Source organism: Pseudorca crassidens, chromosome 16 (genome assembly GCF_039906515.1).
Source record: "Pseudorca crassidens isolate mPseCra1 chromosome 16, mPseCra1.hap1, whole genome shotgun sequence".
Classification (NCBI taxonomy): Eukaryota; Metazoa; Chordata; class Mammalia; order Artiodactyla; family Delphinidae; genus Pseudorca; species Pseudorca crassidens.
The window spans coordinates 58,291,017-58,309,216 of NC_090311.1; the positions used below are offsets into that span (position 1 = coordinate 58,291,017).

The 18,200-nt window shown below is 34.2% G+C and overlaps 1 protein-coding gene across 10 annotated transcripts in view; it reads right to left on the reverse strand.

Annotated features, from left to right (window-relative positions):
• The window catches only part of ADK (adenosine kinase), a 486,210-nt gene that overhangs the window by 139,652 nt on the left and 328,358 nt on the right, over window positions 1-18,200 (reverse strand). For all 10 annotated transcript variants that reach the window (XM_067710464.1, XM_067710462.1, XM_067710466.1 and 7 more), the window contains one exon: window positions 6,778-6,948. In XM_067710464.1, the coding sequence (XP_067566565.1) occupies window positions 6,778-6,948 (171 nt within the window). The remainder of the gene's footprint in view (window positions 1-6,777; window positions 6,949-18,200) is intronic.

Sequence of the window (18,200 nt, forward strand, 5' to 3'; positions counted from 1 at the left end):
CAACTAAAAAAAAAAAAAAAGAGCTGGATATTAAAAAAAAAAAAAAAGAATAACTATCTAAAATTAATGTTTGGGATTATATTATTCTAGATTTCAGAACAAGGACTTGCTGATTTATAGTAAAATTGGTCAGTGTTACTGACTATTAGAACATCTGAGAAAAATGAATCCACAGTTTTTGTAAAAAACATTTTTAGGCTCTAACAAAAAATTTAAAAGATCTTCTAGTATTTCTACACAAATCCTTCACTTTACGTATAAGGAAATGGAAGGAACAGTAGTTAGCTAATAAATCAGCAAATTGATTAAATTTTAAAAATTTAATTTAAAAATTCTATAAACATTTTATTAATATATATTGATGTATCATTTGCTAATATTTAAAGTAGGGTCAAGACTTTTAATGTGTGTATGCTGACTGATATTCTAGAGCCTTTCTTATAGAATCAGATCCATAATTCATGGTTTATGAATTTCACTTTTAGTTTCTTTAAAGGAGAGTCAAAACTTGAAGACTTCTATGGAGTACTCCTGAGTGCAGCTATTTATAGGTTCTTCTTCCTTTAATCTTTAAAACTTTTCATGCCCACACCTAATTCAAGAACAACTTTTTAAAGCAATTTGTCTTTACTGAGTTTTGTACCCAAACTTAATTCATTAAACTAATTCTCACTCTATTTGCACTCTATTCTATTTTATCAGATTATATAATCATTAAAAGCAAATTTGTAGGAAGAGAAGTTGGTCTATCAGAGAACAGCCTAATAGCATAATAGTTTTTCCTTATTCACTTGGAACTATTTATTATGTTTTATCAAGGGAATGGAGAGTACATGTTATTCAAGCAAGTTAGTTAAGTGAAACTTAAGAGAGGAATAATATCAATACTGCTAAGAACACCTTCAACACTACCTAACAAAAACTCAGCACAGCTGACCTTTGAACACCACCAGTTTGAACTGCACGTGTCCACTTATATGCAGATTTTTTTCAACAGTAAATACTACGGAACTACAGGATCTGCCGTTGGTTGGAACCTCAGGTGCAGTGGAACCATGAGTACAGGGAGCCGACTATAAATTATATGCAGAATTTTTATCGCCTTTAGAGGTGGCAACCCAACCCCCTGTGGTTTTCACAGGTCAGCAGTACTTTCTATGGACCACCAGGGAAGTCCCTCACGTTTTCATTTAACATTGGTTCTTTAGAGCTTTTTATATGAACAACTCTAATTTTCCCCATTTTTAAACTTATGTAAATGGAATCACACAGTATGTATTCTTTCAAAAAAGCTTTATATGGTATAATTCACATATAATGATCTGCACAAATTAAAGTATCTAATTAGATAAGTTTTGACACATGCATAAAGTCCTGAAACTACAGCCACAATCAAGATAAGGAACACATTCATTACGTCCAAAAGTTTTGTTATGCCCATTTGTGATCACTGCCTCACAGCACAACTCCTTCCCAGGCAACCATGAATCTGCTTTCTGTCACTACAGTTTGAATTCTCTAGAATTTAATTTAAATGGAGTTACACAGAATGTACTTTTTGTCTGGCAGCTCATCTTTCACTCAGTATAAATCTTCTGACATTCATCCATGTTGGTGCATGCATAAATACTTCATTTCTTTTACGGACTAGTATTCTTGCGTATAGATATACCACAGTTTGCTTATCCCGTCACCAGTTGATGGACACTGAGTTGCTTCTAGACTTTGGATATTACAAATAAGAGTTCCTACAAGCATTTGTGTATGTGTTTATATGTACATATACTTTCATTTCTCTTGCGGGGGGACAACTAGGTCATATGGTGGGTTATATATAACTTTGTAAGAAACTGGAAAACTATTTTTCAAAGTAGTTGTACCATTTTGCATTCTCACCAGCAGTGTATGACAGTTCTATCAGCTTGTGCAAATATCTTGTATAGTCATACTTTTTAATGTTGGACACCTGAATAGTTGTTGCATGTTGTATGGGCTGAAGTTTTGCTTTTTTGGATATGGATATTAAATTGCTATAGCATAATTTGTTAAAAAGACTGTTATTTACAGAATTGCTACTGAAATTTTGTTAAAGAATCAACAGTTGGTCTATTTCTGTACTATCTCCTCTGTTCCATGGATCTATTTGCCTATCTTTAGGGCACTGCCACACTGTATTGACTACTGTAGCTTTATAAGTCCTGACACCAGGTAGTGTAGGTCCTCTGATTTTTTTTTCAAAGTTGGTTTGACTATTTTAGTCCAGTGTTTTTCCATATTAATTTTAGAATATGCTTGTTGACTTCTAGAAAATGAACAAACAAAAAACCTGTTGGAATTTTAAATTAAATTATGTTGAATCCAAAGACCAATGTGAGACCTCACATCTTCACAATAGAGTTAAAATCCATGCACATGCCCTCTCTCTCTACTTAGTTCTTTAATTATTCTCAACAATGTTTTACAGTGTTCAGTATACAGGTTTTGTATATCTTTTATTAGATTTATCCCAAAGTATGTTATATCTTTTCATAGTAATGGAAATAGTAATTTTAAATGTCAATTTCTGCGTGTTTGCTGCTACTATATAGAAATGCAACTGGTTTTTGTGTGTTTATCTTGTATCCCACAACTTTGCTAAACTCATTTTTATTTGTAATAGCTCTTCGTAGATTTCAAAAGATTTTTCTACAAAGATGATCACGGTGTTAGTAACAGAGACAGTTTTTCTTCTTCCTTTCTAATCTCGATGATTTTCATACCTTATTAGTACTGACTAAAACCTCCAGTACAATGCTGAATAAAAGTGGAAAGAGTGAACATCCTTGCTTTGTCCCTGATCTTAGAGGAAAGCATTCAGCTTTTAATCATTAAGTATGATATTAGCTGTACATTTTTTGTGGATGTCCTGTATTGGGTTGAAGAAGTTCCATTCTATTCTTAGTACTCTGAGGGCTTTTTATCAGGAATGGATGTTGGATTCTGACATAGGTTCTTTTCTGTGTCTATTAAGATGGTGATGTTTTTTATTTTTACAAAGGTGAATTATATTGATTGGTAAACCAACCCTACAGTCCTGGTCATGATGAATTATCCTATTACTGGATTGAATTTGCTAAAATCATGGGGGGAAAATGTCAAAATCCAACATCCATTCCAGATAAAAAGCCCTCAGATTACTAAGAATAGAAGGGAATTTCTTTAACCCAATACAAGGCACTGTATGCATATTGGGATAATATTGTTAGGAGGGACAAAAGGAGCCTCACTCTAGACTAATTTTGCACCAGTGGTGCTCTAAGTACTCTGAAGCTCATGAATTATGAGGTTCTCTACTCTAGCTAGTAGAATAAGAATGGTTACAGGCTCTCTGTGCACTCTGAAGATTATTTGCTAGTATCTTCTCAGGTGGTTCTTTGCCCAGCCTTCATTAGTTTCCTCACAGCTGATCAAGTACTCAGCTGAAAGACTTGGGTGGGACTCTGCAAATCTCCTGTGTTCTCTCTCTATGCAGCTCTTTCCTTTCGGGTACTATGAATTGCAAACTCCAGCTGGCTAGCTGTTAGATTTCCTGAACTTCCAGCTCCATCTCTTCAATTCAAAGAGACTGCCAAGCTCTACGTGGGTTCTCCTCTGTGCAATGGCCTAGAAATTCTCTTCAAGTGGTAAGTTGGGTTAATCATAGGGCTCATCTCATTTATTTCTTGTCTCACAAGGATCACTGTCCTTCATTATCTGTGAAGAGATAGCCTTGGTGGACAAGTTCTTCTTCTTTTTTTAAAATATACTTTCTGAGGTTATCAGAAAAGCTTTAAAACATCATTAGTAGTACACAATCCTATGAAAAGGAAAGTGGCACTAGGTAGAAAATAAGAGTCAAGTGTGTTTGGTTTTAGCTAAGTGCTGACATTTTGAGAATTTATATTAAGCACAGTAGATTTGTTTGTTTTTTTCTTTTTTTTTTTTCTTTTGAGGGAGAAAGAGGGGGAGAAGGACAAAGCAATCCTGTATGTATTCCCTGAGAAATATATTTCACACTTCATTGCAATTTAGAAATGAAATGTCCCTTGTTTTCCTAGAGAACCGAAGATAGTTTATTATTACTTGAGTATTCAAGGAGAACAACGAAATATGAGATTAAAGAGATAAAGCTCATAATAACATATTTGTTTTATAATCAAATATGGTATCATTTTATTTATCCTCATTAAATTTCATCACTTAATTGGTATTTCCAAACTATTAAAATTGTTTAAAGTCTCATTTTGACATTCAATTTACTTGGTATCTATTAACGTGTTGCATTATTTACATTCTGTGCGTTTGCCTTATCTACAAATACAGCTTTATCTGAATCACTGATAGTTTACTTGAGCAAACACTGAAGCATATCACTAGAAATCTATTAATTTATCGGAGGACTTTTTGAGACTGGTTCAGTAAACTATCAAATATATCTAATTGCCTTGTATCCAATATTTATTATTCTATAATCCATATTATGACAAATCATCTCAAATATACTATACATCTACTGTTTATTGGTCTGCCATAATAGGTACTACATATCTGTTGAATTCATATGAATAGCAATCGTACAAAAAAAGTAAAAAGTTGTCCTGACATGACTTGTAACCAGGTAGTAGCTTGTAATTTTACTACTTCCTCTTCTAGGTAGGGAAAAATAATTTCTTTAATAATCTATACCGTACTAACTTCTAGTCAAACTTTACCAATTTGTAGAATCAATCAATTTTTTAAATTGTGGTAAAATATACATAAAGTAAAATTTTACCACTTTAACAATTTTAAGTGTTAAATTCACTGACATTAAATATATTCACAATGTTGTGCAATCATCACCACTATCCATTTCCAGAACTTTTTTTCATCCCAAATAGAAGCTTTGTACTCATTAACTAACTCCCAACTCCCCTTTTCCCCCAGTGCCTAGTAATCACTATTCTGCTGTCCTTCTTTATGAGTTTTTCTATTCCAGATACTTCATTTCAGAGGAATCCTTATAAGAAAACCCAATAGGTGTCTGCTTGTATCTGCCTTATTTCACTTAACATAATGTTTTCAAGATTCATTCATATTGTACCATGTAACAGAATTCATTCCTTTTAAAGGCTGAATAATATTCCATTGTATGTATATACCAGATTTTATTTATCTATTCATCTGTTGAAGAACATTTGGTTTGTTTCCAACTTGTGGCTATTGTGAATAATGCTGCTAAACATTGGTGTAAAAGCATTTGAATCCCTGCTTTGAAGGTTTTTTGGTTATACCTAGAAGTGGAATTGCTGGATCATATGGTAATAATTCTCTTTTTAACTTTATGAACAACCACCAAATTGTTTTCCACAGCAGCTGCACCATTTTACATTCCCAGCAGCTATGCACAAGAGTTCCCATTTCTCCACATCCTTTCCAGTACTTGTTATTTATCATTTTTTAATTTTGAAAACAGCCATCCTACTGGGTGTCAAGTAATATCTTACTTTGGTTTCATAAGCATTTCTCTAATGATTACTGATGGTGAGCATCTTTTCACATGCTTATTGGCCCTTTGTATTGATATATCTTCCTTGAAGAAATATTTATTTAAGTCCTTTGACCATTTTTAGATTAGGTTGTTTTCTTCTTGTTGAGATGTATTTGAGTTGTTAAGATATATATTCTGGATACTAATCCCTGAACCGATATATTATTTGCAAATATTTTCTACCATCCATGGGTTGTCTTTTCACTTTCCTGATAGTGTCCTTTGATGCACAAAAGTTTTTAATTTTGATGAAGTCCAATTACTTTTTCTGTTGACTGTACTTTTGGAGTTTTTTTAAACAATGAAGACCATTTTGATATCATCAGCATTTTCTGCAAACCTAATTATTCTTGGGCCTCTATTCTTTTCTATTCTTCAATGTCTCTGCCAAACTTTTAGCATTGTTCCCTGGTTCTATAAATGCTTTCCATCTTTTTTACATATGTTTTACAAATGTGAGCTCTTATTAAAGAGTTTTCTGTGTGCTCTCCAATGCTTTTTATTTTTATTAAGGCTCCTCCTCATTTTCTTTTTAATTAAGGTTATTTGAGATTGATGTTAAGGGCTAAGGATGAGGGCAAGGGTTGACTGATAAATGTGATGAAAATGTTTTTTATCCTGCTTGTGGTCACAGTCACATGACAGGTATGCATTTGCAAAAGCTCACAGAAATGTATAAGAAGAGTGAATTTTACTACATGTAAATTATAAACCTGAATAACCGGGCTTCCCTGGTGGTGCAGTTGTTAAGAATCTGCCTGCCAATGCAGGGGACATGGGTTCAAGCCCTGGTCTGGCAAGATCCCACATGCTACGGAGCAACTAAGCCCATGTACCACAACTACTGAGCCTGCGCTCTAGAGCCCGTGCTCCGCAACAAGAGAAGCCACAGCAGTGAGAAGCCCGCGCACTGCAAGGAAGAGTAGCCCCCGTTTGCCATGACTAGAGAAAGCCCACACACAGCAATGAAGGCCCAATGCAGCCAAAAATAAACAGATAAAAAAAAAAAAAAAAAAACCTGAATAACCTAATCCTTTAAAAGACTAATTTTTTACTGTGTAAGAAATTAGTATATTCTGAAGGAAATACTAAAAATACTGAGTTAGAGTGATCCAAACTGAGGCAGTTTTACTTAATTCTCAAGTACACAGTTTTTATTTATATATTTCTAAACATACACACAAAGAGAAACCAAACAAACCAGGTACTTTAAAAAAAAAATTACTCACCGTCTCATTTCCAAAGAGTATGTCAACATAAGGCATAACTTTCATCAATGATTCCTTGTAGAACTGACTAATAAATGGTGCAGACAGATTCAAAGTGAAAATTCTGTTGTTTTCAGAAGCATGGTGAGCCACTTTTAAAACTGACTCTGGGGAAACTGTGAGAAAAAAACCCTGGATAAAGAAAAAAAGGAAGGGAAATTAGAAATGCTATCTCCACATAGTCACTCTCAGTGAGAATAAAAGAAACCTATACAAAATACAAAAGCCTATATAATGTAAACCTTAAAAATACAATTATAAAATGCAAGGCAGAAAAAAGAATTTGATGAGGAGAAAAGTTTATCACATGAGTACTATATGCTTGATATATGCCATTACATTAGAGAATAAGACATTATTTATTTCATATTAGATTTGTATATTCAATACTGAAAGAATTCTAGGAATCTACATAAGAAAAAATATTTGAAAGGTCTCATTCAGGACAATAATTACTTTTAAATCAGACAAATAGTAATGAAGGCAGATTAGATCCTTACAGCTTCTTACAAACAGTTTGGATTCTTATTGTCAGGAAAGCTATATTTAAAAATACTATTTATCTGTATCTTAAACATTAGTAAGTCTTTTAAAATATATATTTACGCTTTCTAGATGCAATAAAGTATAAGCAAAAACATGGATGCTTATATGGAAATCTGGTTTGGATGATGCGCAAGGAAATGAAGGAGTACACAAAGGGCAAAAGAAGATAAAAGTTTGGAAGCCCAGCTGAGGTAAGAACACGAAGGGCCTTGAGTGGCAGTTCAGGAGTCTATTAGGTGGAGTGGGGATGAATGAAGGGTAATGAAGTTTTCCTTGAAAGAAAGGAGTAACAAGCTTAATAGGAGAATTCAAGGGAACGTTACTCTGGACAGCAACAGTCAATAAAAGCCTGCTTTCGGCTTTGTAAAAGGAAATCATACTGGGAGTATTACATACTGGACTTAGCAATTGTTTAAGATGTGGGAGACAAAGAAAAAAGAGTCAAAAGATTACTAAGACTTTAAATCTGGTTCTACTATTAATAGAAATAGAAAAATCCAGGAATTCCCTGGTGGTCCAGTGGTTAGGACTCTGCGCTTCCAATGCAGGGGGCACAGGTTTGATCTCTGGTCAGGGAACTAAGATGCCACATGCTGCGTGGCACGGCCAAAAAACAAAAAAACAAAGAAAAAAAATAGAAAAATACAGAACAAGACCTGGCTTAGACGTCAAAGAGAGTGTTTAGTTGTGGTCATACTACATTTGAGGTGTTAAGGGACTTCCAAATATATCAGAAAGCTGGACTCAGGAGAAAGGCCATGGAAGAAGGTGATGGTAAAAGAGGAGTTGTAATTACCAAGAAAGAAAGGTAGAAAAAGAAGAGGGCAAAGGACAGAATAGAGGAGAACCAAAATCAGGGGACAGAGGAAAGGAAAAAAGTAGAGTACAAGAGGAAGGCACACAAGAAGAACAGAAGCCATGACAGAGAAACCCAACAAGGGAAACTTTAAGAAGATACTTAAAGGCACCGAAGCTATCAATGGGTAGAGAGGAAAGGACTGAGCCAAAGTCACAGGATTTGATGGTTAGGAGAAAGTACTTAAGGTATGAAGGTAAAAACAGATAGTTGTTTAAAAAGGAATGGTGAGAAAGTAAGGGTAAAGATAAATTATTTGGGGAGTTTTATCAGTGAATAATAATAGAATCATCTAAAATTCACTGAGCCATTCTTACAATCCAGGCACTATACTAAAAGCTCTATGTATATCAACTTGGTTATCATTTTTTCCTTACATAAACCTATGAGGTGGATACTGTTATTATTCTCTTTTTATGAATAAAGAAGGCAAGACAGGAAAATTAAGAAAGGTTTCCCAGATCCTAGAGCTTATGTGTGATGGAGTTTGAATTCAAGTGACTCCAGAGATAATTACCCTAGTTTTAGTAGATAACAGAGAAAAAAAGAGCAAAAAGATAATTTTAGTGGCAGAAGGGGAGTAGGAGAGTTGTTTTTAAGAACAGGGAAAGTTTAAGCATTTCTGCTCTTCAATGAAGGATCTACTGGAGAAACAGAAGAATGAAGAAGCAAGAGAGGGAGGATAATTAGAGCAAGGAACCAGAGGAAGTAGGGAAATGGGAACGAGAAGAGAAGAGCTACCTTATGTTAGAAATAACCATCAAAGTGTAAAGGAAACTTCTTTTAAAAGTTACAAAAAAGCTATTGAAATATTCACTTATAACTGAGGGACTAACCACTTCTATCTTGCAAACTCAAAGAGTTTAAAGAGAAACAAGATTATTTTTCTATTATTTTCAAACTTCAAAATGAATATTAAAAGAACACTAAAAAATTAATTTTCTGGCAGGAGTCATGTGTACTGGGATCCACCTTTGAAGGGTTTCTTGCGCTTACAAATTCTGAAATATTAAGAGAATTTTATACTATAATTGTCTTTTACTAAAGTACTGCAAATGAAATTCTAATAAAAACATTTTCCTATCACAGTAACATAGAATTTTCTCATCATTTAAAAATTCTAAGCCATTAATTCTTTACCAATATTCAATTGTTCTAAAAGGAAACATGTCTTAGTCTTAGGTAACATCATTTAATGTTTTCATCTTACTTTCTAAACCAAATACCATGTCACTTGCAAACTATGAGCATCCAAGCTGCTTTGCTATTTATGTCACTTGGAGAATTAAAATGAACAGTTTCTATAGCATCTTGTCTCCATAGTAATATGTATGTACTTGCTTTTTAGTCTTTCATTTAATGAGGAGAGTTTAAAGCTCCCCCCTCCCCCTGTTTCTCCCCAAACTGTTTCAGCATGAAATAAAAACCTCCCAGAGCTAGCATTCTGCCAGCTGTGGATTAACCACAGACAGCCATAGAATGGTTTACATAAATAGTAACCTGGTCAAATAATTAGGCTTCTCACCAACTTCAGACTGAAAATTTGATCTGTGCTAAAATACATCTGATTGTAATTTAAGGTACAGAACAGTATGCCCCAGAGTCTAAATCTGGCCTCATTCCAAATGTGTATGTTGTATGTGTATTTTACTTTAAAATGCAACACAAGAGAATTGTGATGTGGACAGTAGAACTTCCATTTTCTTAATTTTACAAAGAATACACAAAAAACCATCAGCTTTTAACTGAGGCAAATTCACAATTTAAATTAATTCCATTTTTGAATGGTTTCTTGTTTTTCTTTAAGTAAATATTTAGTATTTAAACAATTTAGGATTTGTGCTTAGAGTGCACAGACTTAAAATCGATGCCAACCATAATTTTTCTTTCTAGATTTATATCCTTTGCTAGGCCACATGTTCCAGACCATCGTATCACCAAAACAAAACTGTTATAAAAAAATTTTTTTTCAAGTAACAGGTTTGTAATAAAAACAGGCCAATAATTTATAGAGCTGTAGTTTAGAAAAATACTCTATATAATCAACAAAAATCTTGTAATTTTCAAAATAGGGATTTCAGTAGATACAAGAGTTAGCGCTGCTACTCTTTGGCCCTAGGACCAACGAAAAGCAAAGTAGATTCTAACACTTAGAGACTGGATAATATTAATCAGAATTAAGGGTGAAGTGAGACAATTTTATCCATTAAAATGGAAACTGAAACAGAAAAAAAGGGCAGGAATAGGAGGAAAGGGGAAAGACCAAGACAGAGCCAAAGAACCATTTTTATCAGAGCCAGACTTAAAGCCTGGAAATCTCAAGTATGTAGATTTCTCATTCAGCCACACTGAGGATTTCTCAGGGTAGTTTAAACATGGGGGAATGTAAGTAATTGAAATATTTAAAATACTAAAAGAAAAGACAAGAAACTGTTCATTTCAAATCACATCAAAAACAAAATACCAAAAAACCCAAAAAAACAAAAAAACAAAATACCCAGGAATAAACTTAACCAAGGAGGTAAAAGACCTACACTCTGAAAACTATAAAACACTGATGAAGGAAACTGAAGATAATACAAAAAAAATGGAAAGGTAGTCTGTGCTCATGGATTAGAATAATTAAAATCGTCAAAATGTCCATACTACCCAAAGCAATCTACAGATTCATTGCAATCTCTGTCAAACAACCCAAGGCATTTTCCACAGAACTAGAACAAATAATCCTAAAATTTATATGGAACTACAAAAGACCCCAAATTGCCAAAGCAATCTTGAGAAAGAAGAAGAGAGCAGGAGGAATCATGAGCCCTGTCTTCAGACTATACTACAAAGCTACAGTCATCAAAACAGTATGGTACCGGCACAGAAACAGACACATAGATCAATGGAACAGAATACAGGGCCCAGAAAGAAACCCATGCACTTATGGTTAATTAACCTATGACAAAGGAGGCAAGAATATACAGTGGAGAAAAGACAGTCTCTTCAATGAGTGGTGCTGGGAAAACTGGACAGCTACATGTAAAAGAATGAAATTAGAACAGACTCTAACACTGTATACAAAAATAAACTCAAAATAGATTAACCTAAATGTAAGACTGGATACCAAAAAACTACTAGAGAAAAACAAAGGCAGAATACTCTTTGACATAAATCACTGCAATATTTTTTGGATTTGTCTCCTAAAGCAAAGGAAATAAAAGCAGAAGTAAACAAATGGGAATTAACTAAACTTAAAAGCTTTAATACAGCAAAGGAAACCACTGACAAAATGGAAAGACAACCTACTGAATGGAAGAAGTTTGCAAATGATATTACTGATACGGCGTTAATATCCAAAATGTTATATAAAGACCTCATACAGCTCAATATCAAAAAAATAAGCAATCCGATTTAAAATATGGGCAGAAGATGTGAATAGACATTTTTCTAAAGAAGATATGCAGATCTACAGGCACATGAAAAGATGCTCAATACTGCAAATTATTAGAGAAATGCAAATCAAAACCACAATGAGATATCACCTCACATCTGTCAATATGGCTATCATCAAAAAGTCTACAAAGAACCAATATTGGCAACGATGTGGAGGGAAGGAAGACTTGTATACTGTTGGTGGAAATGTAAATTAGTACAGCCACTATGGAAAACAGTATGGAGGTTTCTCAAAAATCTAAAAATACAATTACCATATAATCCTACAATTCCAGAGCTGGATATATATCTGAAGAAAACAAAAACACTAATTCGAAAAGATAAATGCACCCCAATGTTCACAGCAGCATTATTTACAATAGCTAAGATATGAAAGCAACCTAAGTGTCCATCAACTGATGAATGGATAAAGATTACTCAGCCATAAAAAGGAATGAAATTCTGCCATTTGCAACAATGTGGACAGACCAAGTGAGAGTTATACTTAGTGAAATAAGTCAGACAAAGAAAGACAAATATTCTATGTTATCACTTATATGTGGAATCTAAAAAATAAAATGAATGTAATAACAAAACAGAAACAGACTTGCAGATATAAAAACACAACAGTGATTACTGGTGGGGAAATGGAAGGGGGGAGGGGCAAGACAGGGATATGGGATTAAGAGATACAATCTACTATGTATAAAATATATAGAGGGCTTCCCTGGTGGCACAGTGGTTGAGAGTCCGCCTGCCGATGCAGGGGAAACGGGTTCGTGCCCCTGTCCGGGAAGATCCCACATGCCGCGGAGCGGCTGGGCCCGTGAGCCATGGCCGCTGAGCCTGCGCGTCCAGAGCCTGTGCTCCGCAACGGAAGAGGCCACAACAGTGAGAGTCCCGCGTACCGCCAAAAAAACAAATACAAAAACAAAAAACAAACATAAGTAATTTATTGGGCTTCCCTGGTGGCGCAGTGGTTGAGAGTCTGCCTGCCGATGCAGGGGACACGGGTTCGTGCCGCAGTCTGGGAAGATCCCACATGCCGTGGAGCGGCTGGGCCCGTGAGCCATGGCCGCTGAGCCTGCGCGTCCAGAGCCTGTGCTCTGCAACGGGAAAGGCCACAGCAGTGAGAGGTCAGCCTACCGTTTAAAAAAAAAAAAAAAAAATATATATATATATATATATACACATATATATATATAGATGTATACAGGCAAGTACATATTGTACATCACAGGGAAATACTGCCATTGTTTTGTAATAACTTTAAACGAAGCATAATCTATTAAAATATATAATCACTATGTCATACACTTGAAACTAATGTAATATTGTAAATCAACTATACTTCAATTAAAAAAATAAAATACATAAAATATAAAAAAAAGAAACGTGGTAGTAACTTGCTTATGAAGAAAGGTTGGTGAAATTAATATATTAATACCGCTGATGGGAGTGAAACTGACACTTGTTCCAGAAAATAAGTTGAAAATACACACGAGGAGCTATAAACAAATTCATATTCTTTGACCCAATAATTCTACTTCTGAGAGTCTACCTTAAGGAAATAATCCAAAATATGGAAAATATTCATTTAGGAACATATCAGTATACTATTTATCTGACTGAAAACCTAGGAACAATATATTCAATAATAGAGGAATAAATAGTCAAGTAGGAACTGGCATATATACCCGTTCTAAATCTGGCTACTGATCATTTATTTTTTAAAAAAATATTTATTATTTATAAATTCTTTATTTATAGCTCTACATTTATTGGGTGTTTCCTTATGCCAGGCACTGTGGTAAACACTTTACAGCCTATCTTTCTTTTCACATATCTATGGTCTTTAAGAGGTGGGAGCTATTGTTTGTTTCTTTTTTTTTTGTCTGTGCCACGTGGCATGTGGAATCTTAGTTTCCCAACCAGGGATTAAACCCACACCCCCCACAATGGAAGTGCAGAGTCTTCACCACTGGACCGCCAGGGAAGTCCCTGGCTATTGATCATTTAAAATGTGGCTAGTGCAACTGAAGACCTGAATTTCAAATTTTATTTAATTGTAATTTAAATGTAAAAAGCCACATGTAGCCAATGAGCGCATGGAATGTGGTTAGTGTGACTGTGGAACTGAATTTTAATTTAATTTAATTGAAAAAAAATTCAAAATGGATGGAATGTAAAATATTTTTCTGCTAAACACAATTTTATTGTTTTGGTAGGCTACATTTCATTTTGACTGTTGACAATTTAGTGACTGAGCTGTGTTATAAATGTAAAACAGACACCAATTTCAAAGACAGTATAAAAAAAGAATGTTAAAATATCATTAATTTTATATGATTACATGTTGAAATGAGAATTATTTTAGATATCTGAAGTTAAATAAAATATATTAACATTAACTTTAGCTGTTTCTTTTTACTTTTTTAATGTTGCTACTAGAAAATTTAAAATTGTTTATGTGGCTTGTTTTTTATTTCCATTGGATAGTGCTATTCTAGAGAATACTTTGAAAATAATAAAAGTGATGATTATGAAAATAAGTGGCAAAGTGGAAAATGTTTATAATACACAAATGTTAAATGAAACGTAAGATATACAAGTAGTAAGTACAAAATATGGTTATAAACTATATTAAATCAATAGGAAAAGAAAACTGGAAGAGAATATACCAAAAGCAAAAATGGTTAAATTTCAGTAGAAAAATTATGGATAATTTTAATATTTTTATTTTTCAAATTTCAGTGAAGTGGTTTGATTACTCTCTGATAAAAATTATTTAAAAGATAAAAATATTTTGTTCACTTGAATTAAATCTTTGTTCAAAGAAAAGATGTTTATAAATAGTGAGAAGTTTAGTTCAAAAAACAAGAGTAAGAACAGATCAAGAGCTGGGAGTAAGTCTATTATTTCTTCAAGTAGATAGACAGCTTAAAAAGGAACAAACTAAATATGAAGTGACTTTAGTAAATATAAACCACTATTCATAGAAGCAAAAGAGAAAATAAATAAGAATGTATAGTAACAGAAAAATATTAGGACAACTAGAGAACCCCACTAAACCTCGACTATAACTGATGAGAGATGGCTGAGAGTACCAGATGGTGTATCTCAAGATATACCACAGTTGTCTATTCTAAAGAACATAATTAGTATGTTTTCCATGCCATAGTAATACTAGTCAAGACAATGGGTTGAGAGAAAGAATAAATTAGAAGCCAAAAATAACAAATACAAAAACCATATAGCAAGTTTTCTTCCCTTTAATGAGTCGTACATGTTTTGCAAAACTCTTATAGAGTATAAAATCTATTTCCTTGTAGGAGTGTGAGGATCAAATACGATTTATTATTTTTTTTTGGCTGCGCTGGGTCTTTGTTGCCGTGCGTGGGCTTTCTCTACTTGCGGTGAGCATGGGCTACTCTTTGTTGAGGTTTGTGGGCTTCTCATTGTGGTGGCTTCTCTTGTTGCAGACACGGGCTCTAGGCATGCGGGCTTCAGCAGTTGTGGCTCACGGGCTCTAGAGCGCAGGCTCAGCAGTTGTGGCACATGGGCTTAATTGCTCCGTGGCATGCAGGATCTTCCCAGACCAGGGCTTGAACCTGTGTCTCCTGCACTGGCAGGCGATTTTTAACCACTGTGCCACAAGGGAAGCCCCAAATGTGAATTATTATAAAACATACTTCCTATTTGCTTGTAAGGAAAATGACTTTGACAAACATTAAGATAATGTATAAATTGTTTACTATTACAATGTTATGATATGCACTACTTCATAGTAATGACAGCAAAAGAATCACTACAAGAAGAAAGCCAGAACAAATATACTAGTGATGCTGTAATGCTTATGTTACCACTGACTGAATATAATGCATCAGTGGAAGAGGATAATTCACCTAGATCTTCCTGCCTGTGTGGCTCCTTTTGGGAGCATCAATGAAATCACCTATTCCACATATATTTTAATCTTTTTCAGGATTAAAAAACCTGCAATCTTACCTATACCATGAACATAGATGTCAGCTTTTCTTCCATCCGAAATAAACACCTCAAAAAGCATGTAATAGGAGGCAGCAAGACATAGTAGAAAGAAGATGGGTTTTAGGGGGACATACATGAGGATATTTATCACAGCTTTGCTGAAAGTAAAAGGGAGTGTGAGGCATTCTGGGAGTCTATTTCTAGGGGAAGGATACAGAAAATGTGGTGAATGCACACTATTATATAAAGATTTAAAGTAATATATTAGAAACATATACATCACATTGTATATAGTTCATCCTTTTATATGTTCTGTATAATGTACACACATGTGCGCATACCTAAAACATCATGATACACTTTTCAAGGATGCAGGACACATATCAAACACATTGGAGTACCCATGGTGGGGAGGACAATAGGATTAGGGATCAAGAATGATAGGAAAAACTAAAATAATAAGAGGAGCCATACCTAAGCCATATAATAATAATCCGTCAGGATCTGAGATGGATTCACTCAATTCTCAGCACCACAGAGTTTAAACAAACTAGTATACTTATTTTTAACAGTTTTGCCAGTCTTGGTACTTACTAGATACATGACTTGTGCTATGTAACTTCCCTACGTCTCATTGTTCTCATCTAAAAAATGGGAATAGTAATGGCTATTAAGGTTGGTGTGAAAATTAAATGAATGCTTAATACAATGCCTGGTATGTAGCATGCACTCCATACATATTAACATTGTATTAACATTACTTCTGTAGTAATATCAAGAGCATTAGAACGTTTTGTATTTCCATTAATGTTGAGTTCTATGTTATAGCTCTTAGTTCTAATGCTTATCAAAATTATGATTTTTAACTTGAATATAGAGCTTGGTATTTCCTTTGAAATACAAATACATAAAACAAGATCCATCATTCCCTTTCCAAAAGCTCTCCCTGCCTTCTCTCTCTCCTTGATTTAATCATCCTATATCCTGCTGACAGATTAATCACCCTAATCACTCTTATTTTACTAGTAAATTAAATCCAAATGCCTCACACCCCAGCATTCAAAGCTCTCCACAATAGTACTCCAATGTACAGAGCACACCAGCTGTAACCTCTATTACTCTACAATGTATGTCCTTGCTTCAGTCATACAGAATGATTTGCTTCCCCCCAAATAAATCTTCTGAGTCTTTATGTTGTTTCTTCTATCTGAAATATCCACTACCTCCACCTGCTGGAATTTCACCCCTCCATCAAGGTCCACTTAAAATCGAACTTTCATCCCACAAAGTCTTACTGCATTCCCACTAACACATGTATTCGTTCTTCTTTGAACTTCCGTAATATGTATTATGAAATAAATAACCAAGGGTATTTATTTTATTAATATAAGCAACTTGCATTTGTCTTACCTCCCAAACTTCATTGTAACCTTAAGGGCAAGAGTAGTTTTTATTTTTATGTTTGCTACAGCACAAAGAACAGTGTACAGTACAGATAATTTAAAAATATCTGATTAAATTCTTACTGAGATTCTACATAAATTCCCATGTAACTGAAATGCTATTTTGTTTTTTGTTATTTTTCTTTTCTTTTTTAATTTTTATTGGAGTATAGTTGATTTACAATGTTTTGTTAGTTTCAGGTGTACGGTAAAGTGAATCAGTTATACATGTATATATATCCACTTTAGATTCTTTTCCCATATAGGTCATTACAGAGTATTGAGTAGAGTTCCCTGTGCTATACAGTAGGTCCTTATTAGTTATCTATCTTATATATAGTAGTGTGTATATGTCAATCCCAATCTCTCAATTTATCCCTCCCCCCTTCCCCCCCAGTAACCCCATGTTTGTTTTCTACATCTGTGACTCCATGAAATGCTATTTTTTTGGGGGGAAAAAAAAAGGACTGCTGCATTTTCACATGTTAAAGGAAGAGTATATTTATTTTAGACTTGGACAACTCTCTAGCTCAAAGAATCTGAACTTTCTCAGTTCACAGCACCCTTAGTGAATAAGTAACTTTTACATGGTGCCCTAAGAAATACCTAACAGTTCTATTTTTTGTAACAGTCAGGTCTGAGCAACTTAGTAAGTACTGATAATCTTAACAACTTAATACCTGGTTTGAAAAAATAATGTATATAAACTGAAAAAAATTTTTTTTACTTCATTCAAAAACCACCACAACACTTACTAATGGGATATGGTGCTGACGATGGGCACTGCACAACTCTTCAAGCCTTGGATTCTAACTGAATAGTGCAACCCTCATTTCCTGTTCTGCACTGATTTTCAGGATTTTTTTTTTTTTAATCACAGCAACCATTCCCAAAGATAGGACATCATCCCAAAGGAATGCATCACAATCTGATATTGAAGATATGCATTACCCTGATATACAAAATACCCTATGGAACTCTTGTGAGTTTGTTGCAGGACCGTAGGGTGTCTCAGTGTACAGTCTGGGAACTGTGGCTCTAGTTGAAGAAAATACCGTGATAAGCATTTTTATTTGAGAGAGTTAAAGCCCTTCTTGGGCATCATTCATAGTATTTAGAAAATGTCAGTAATT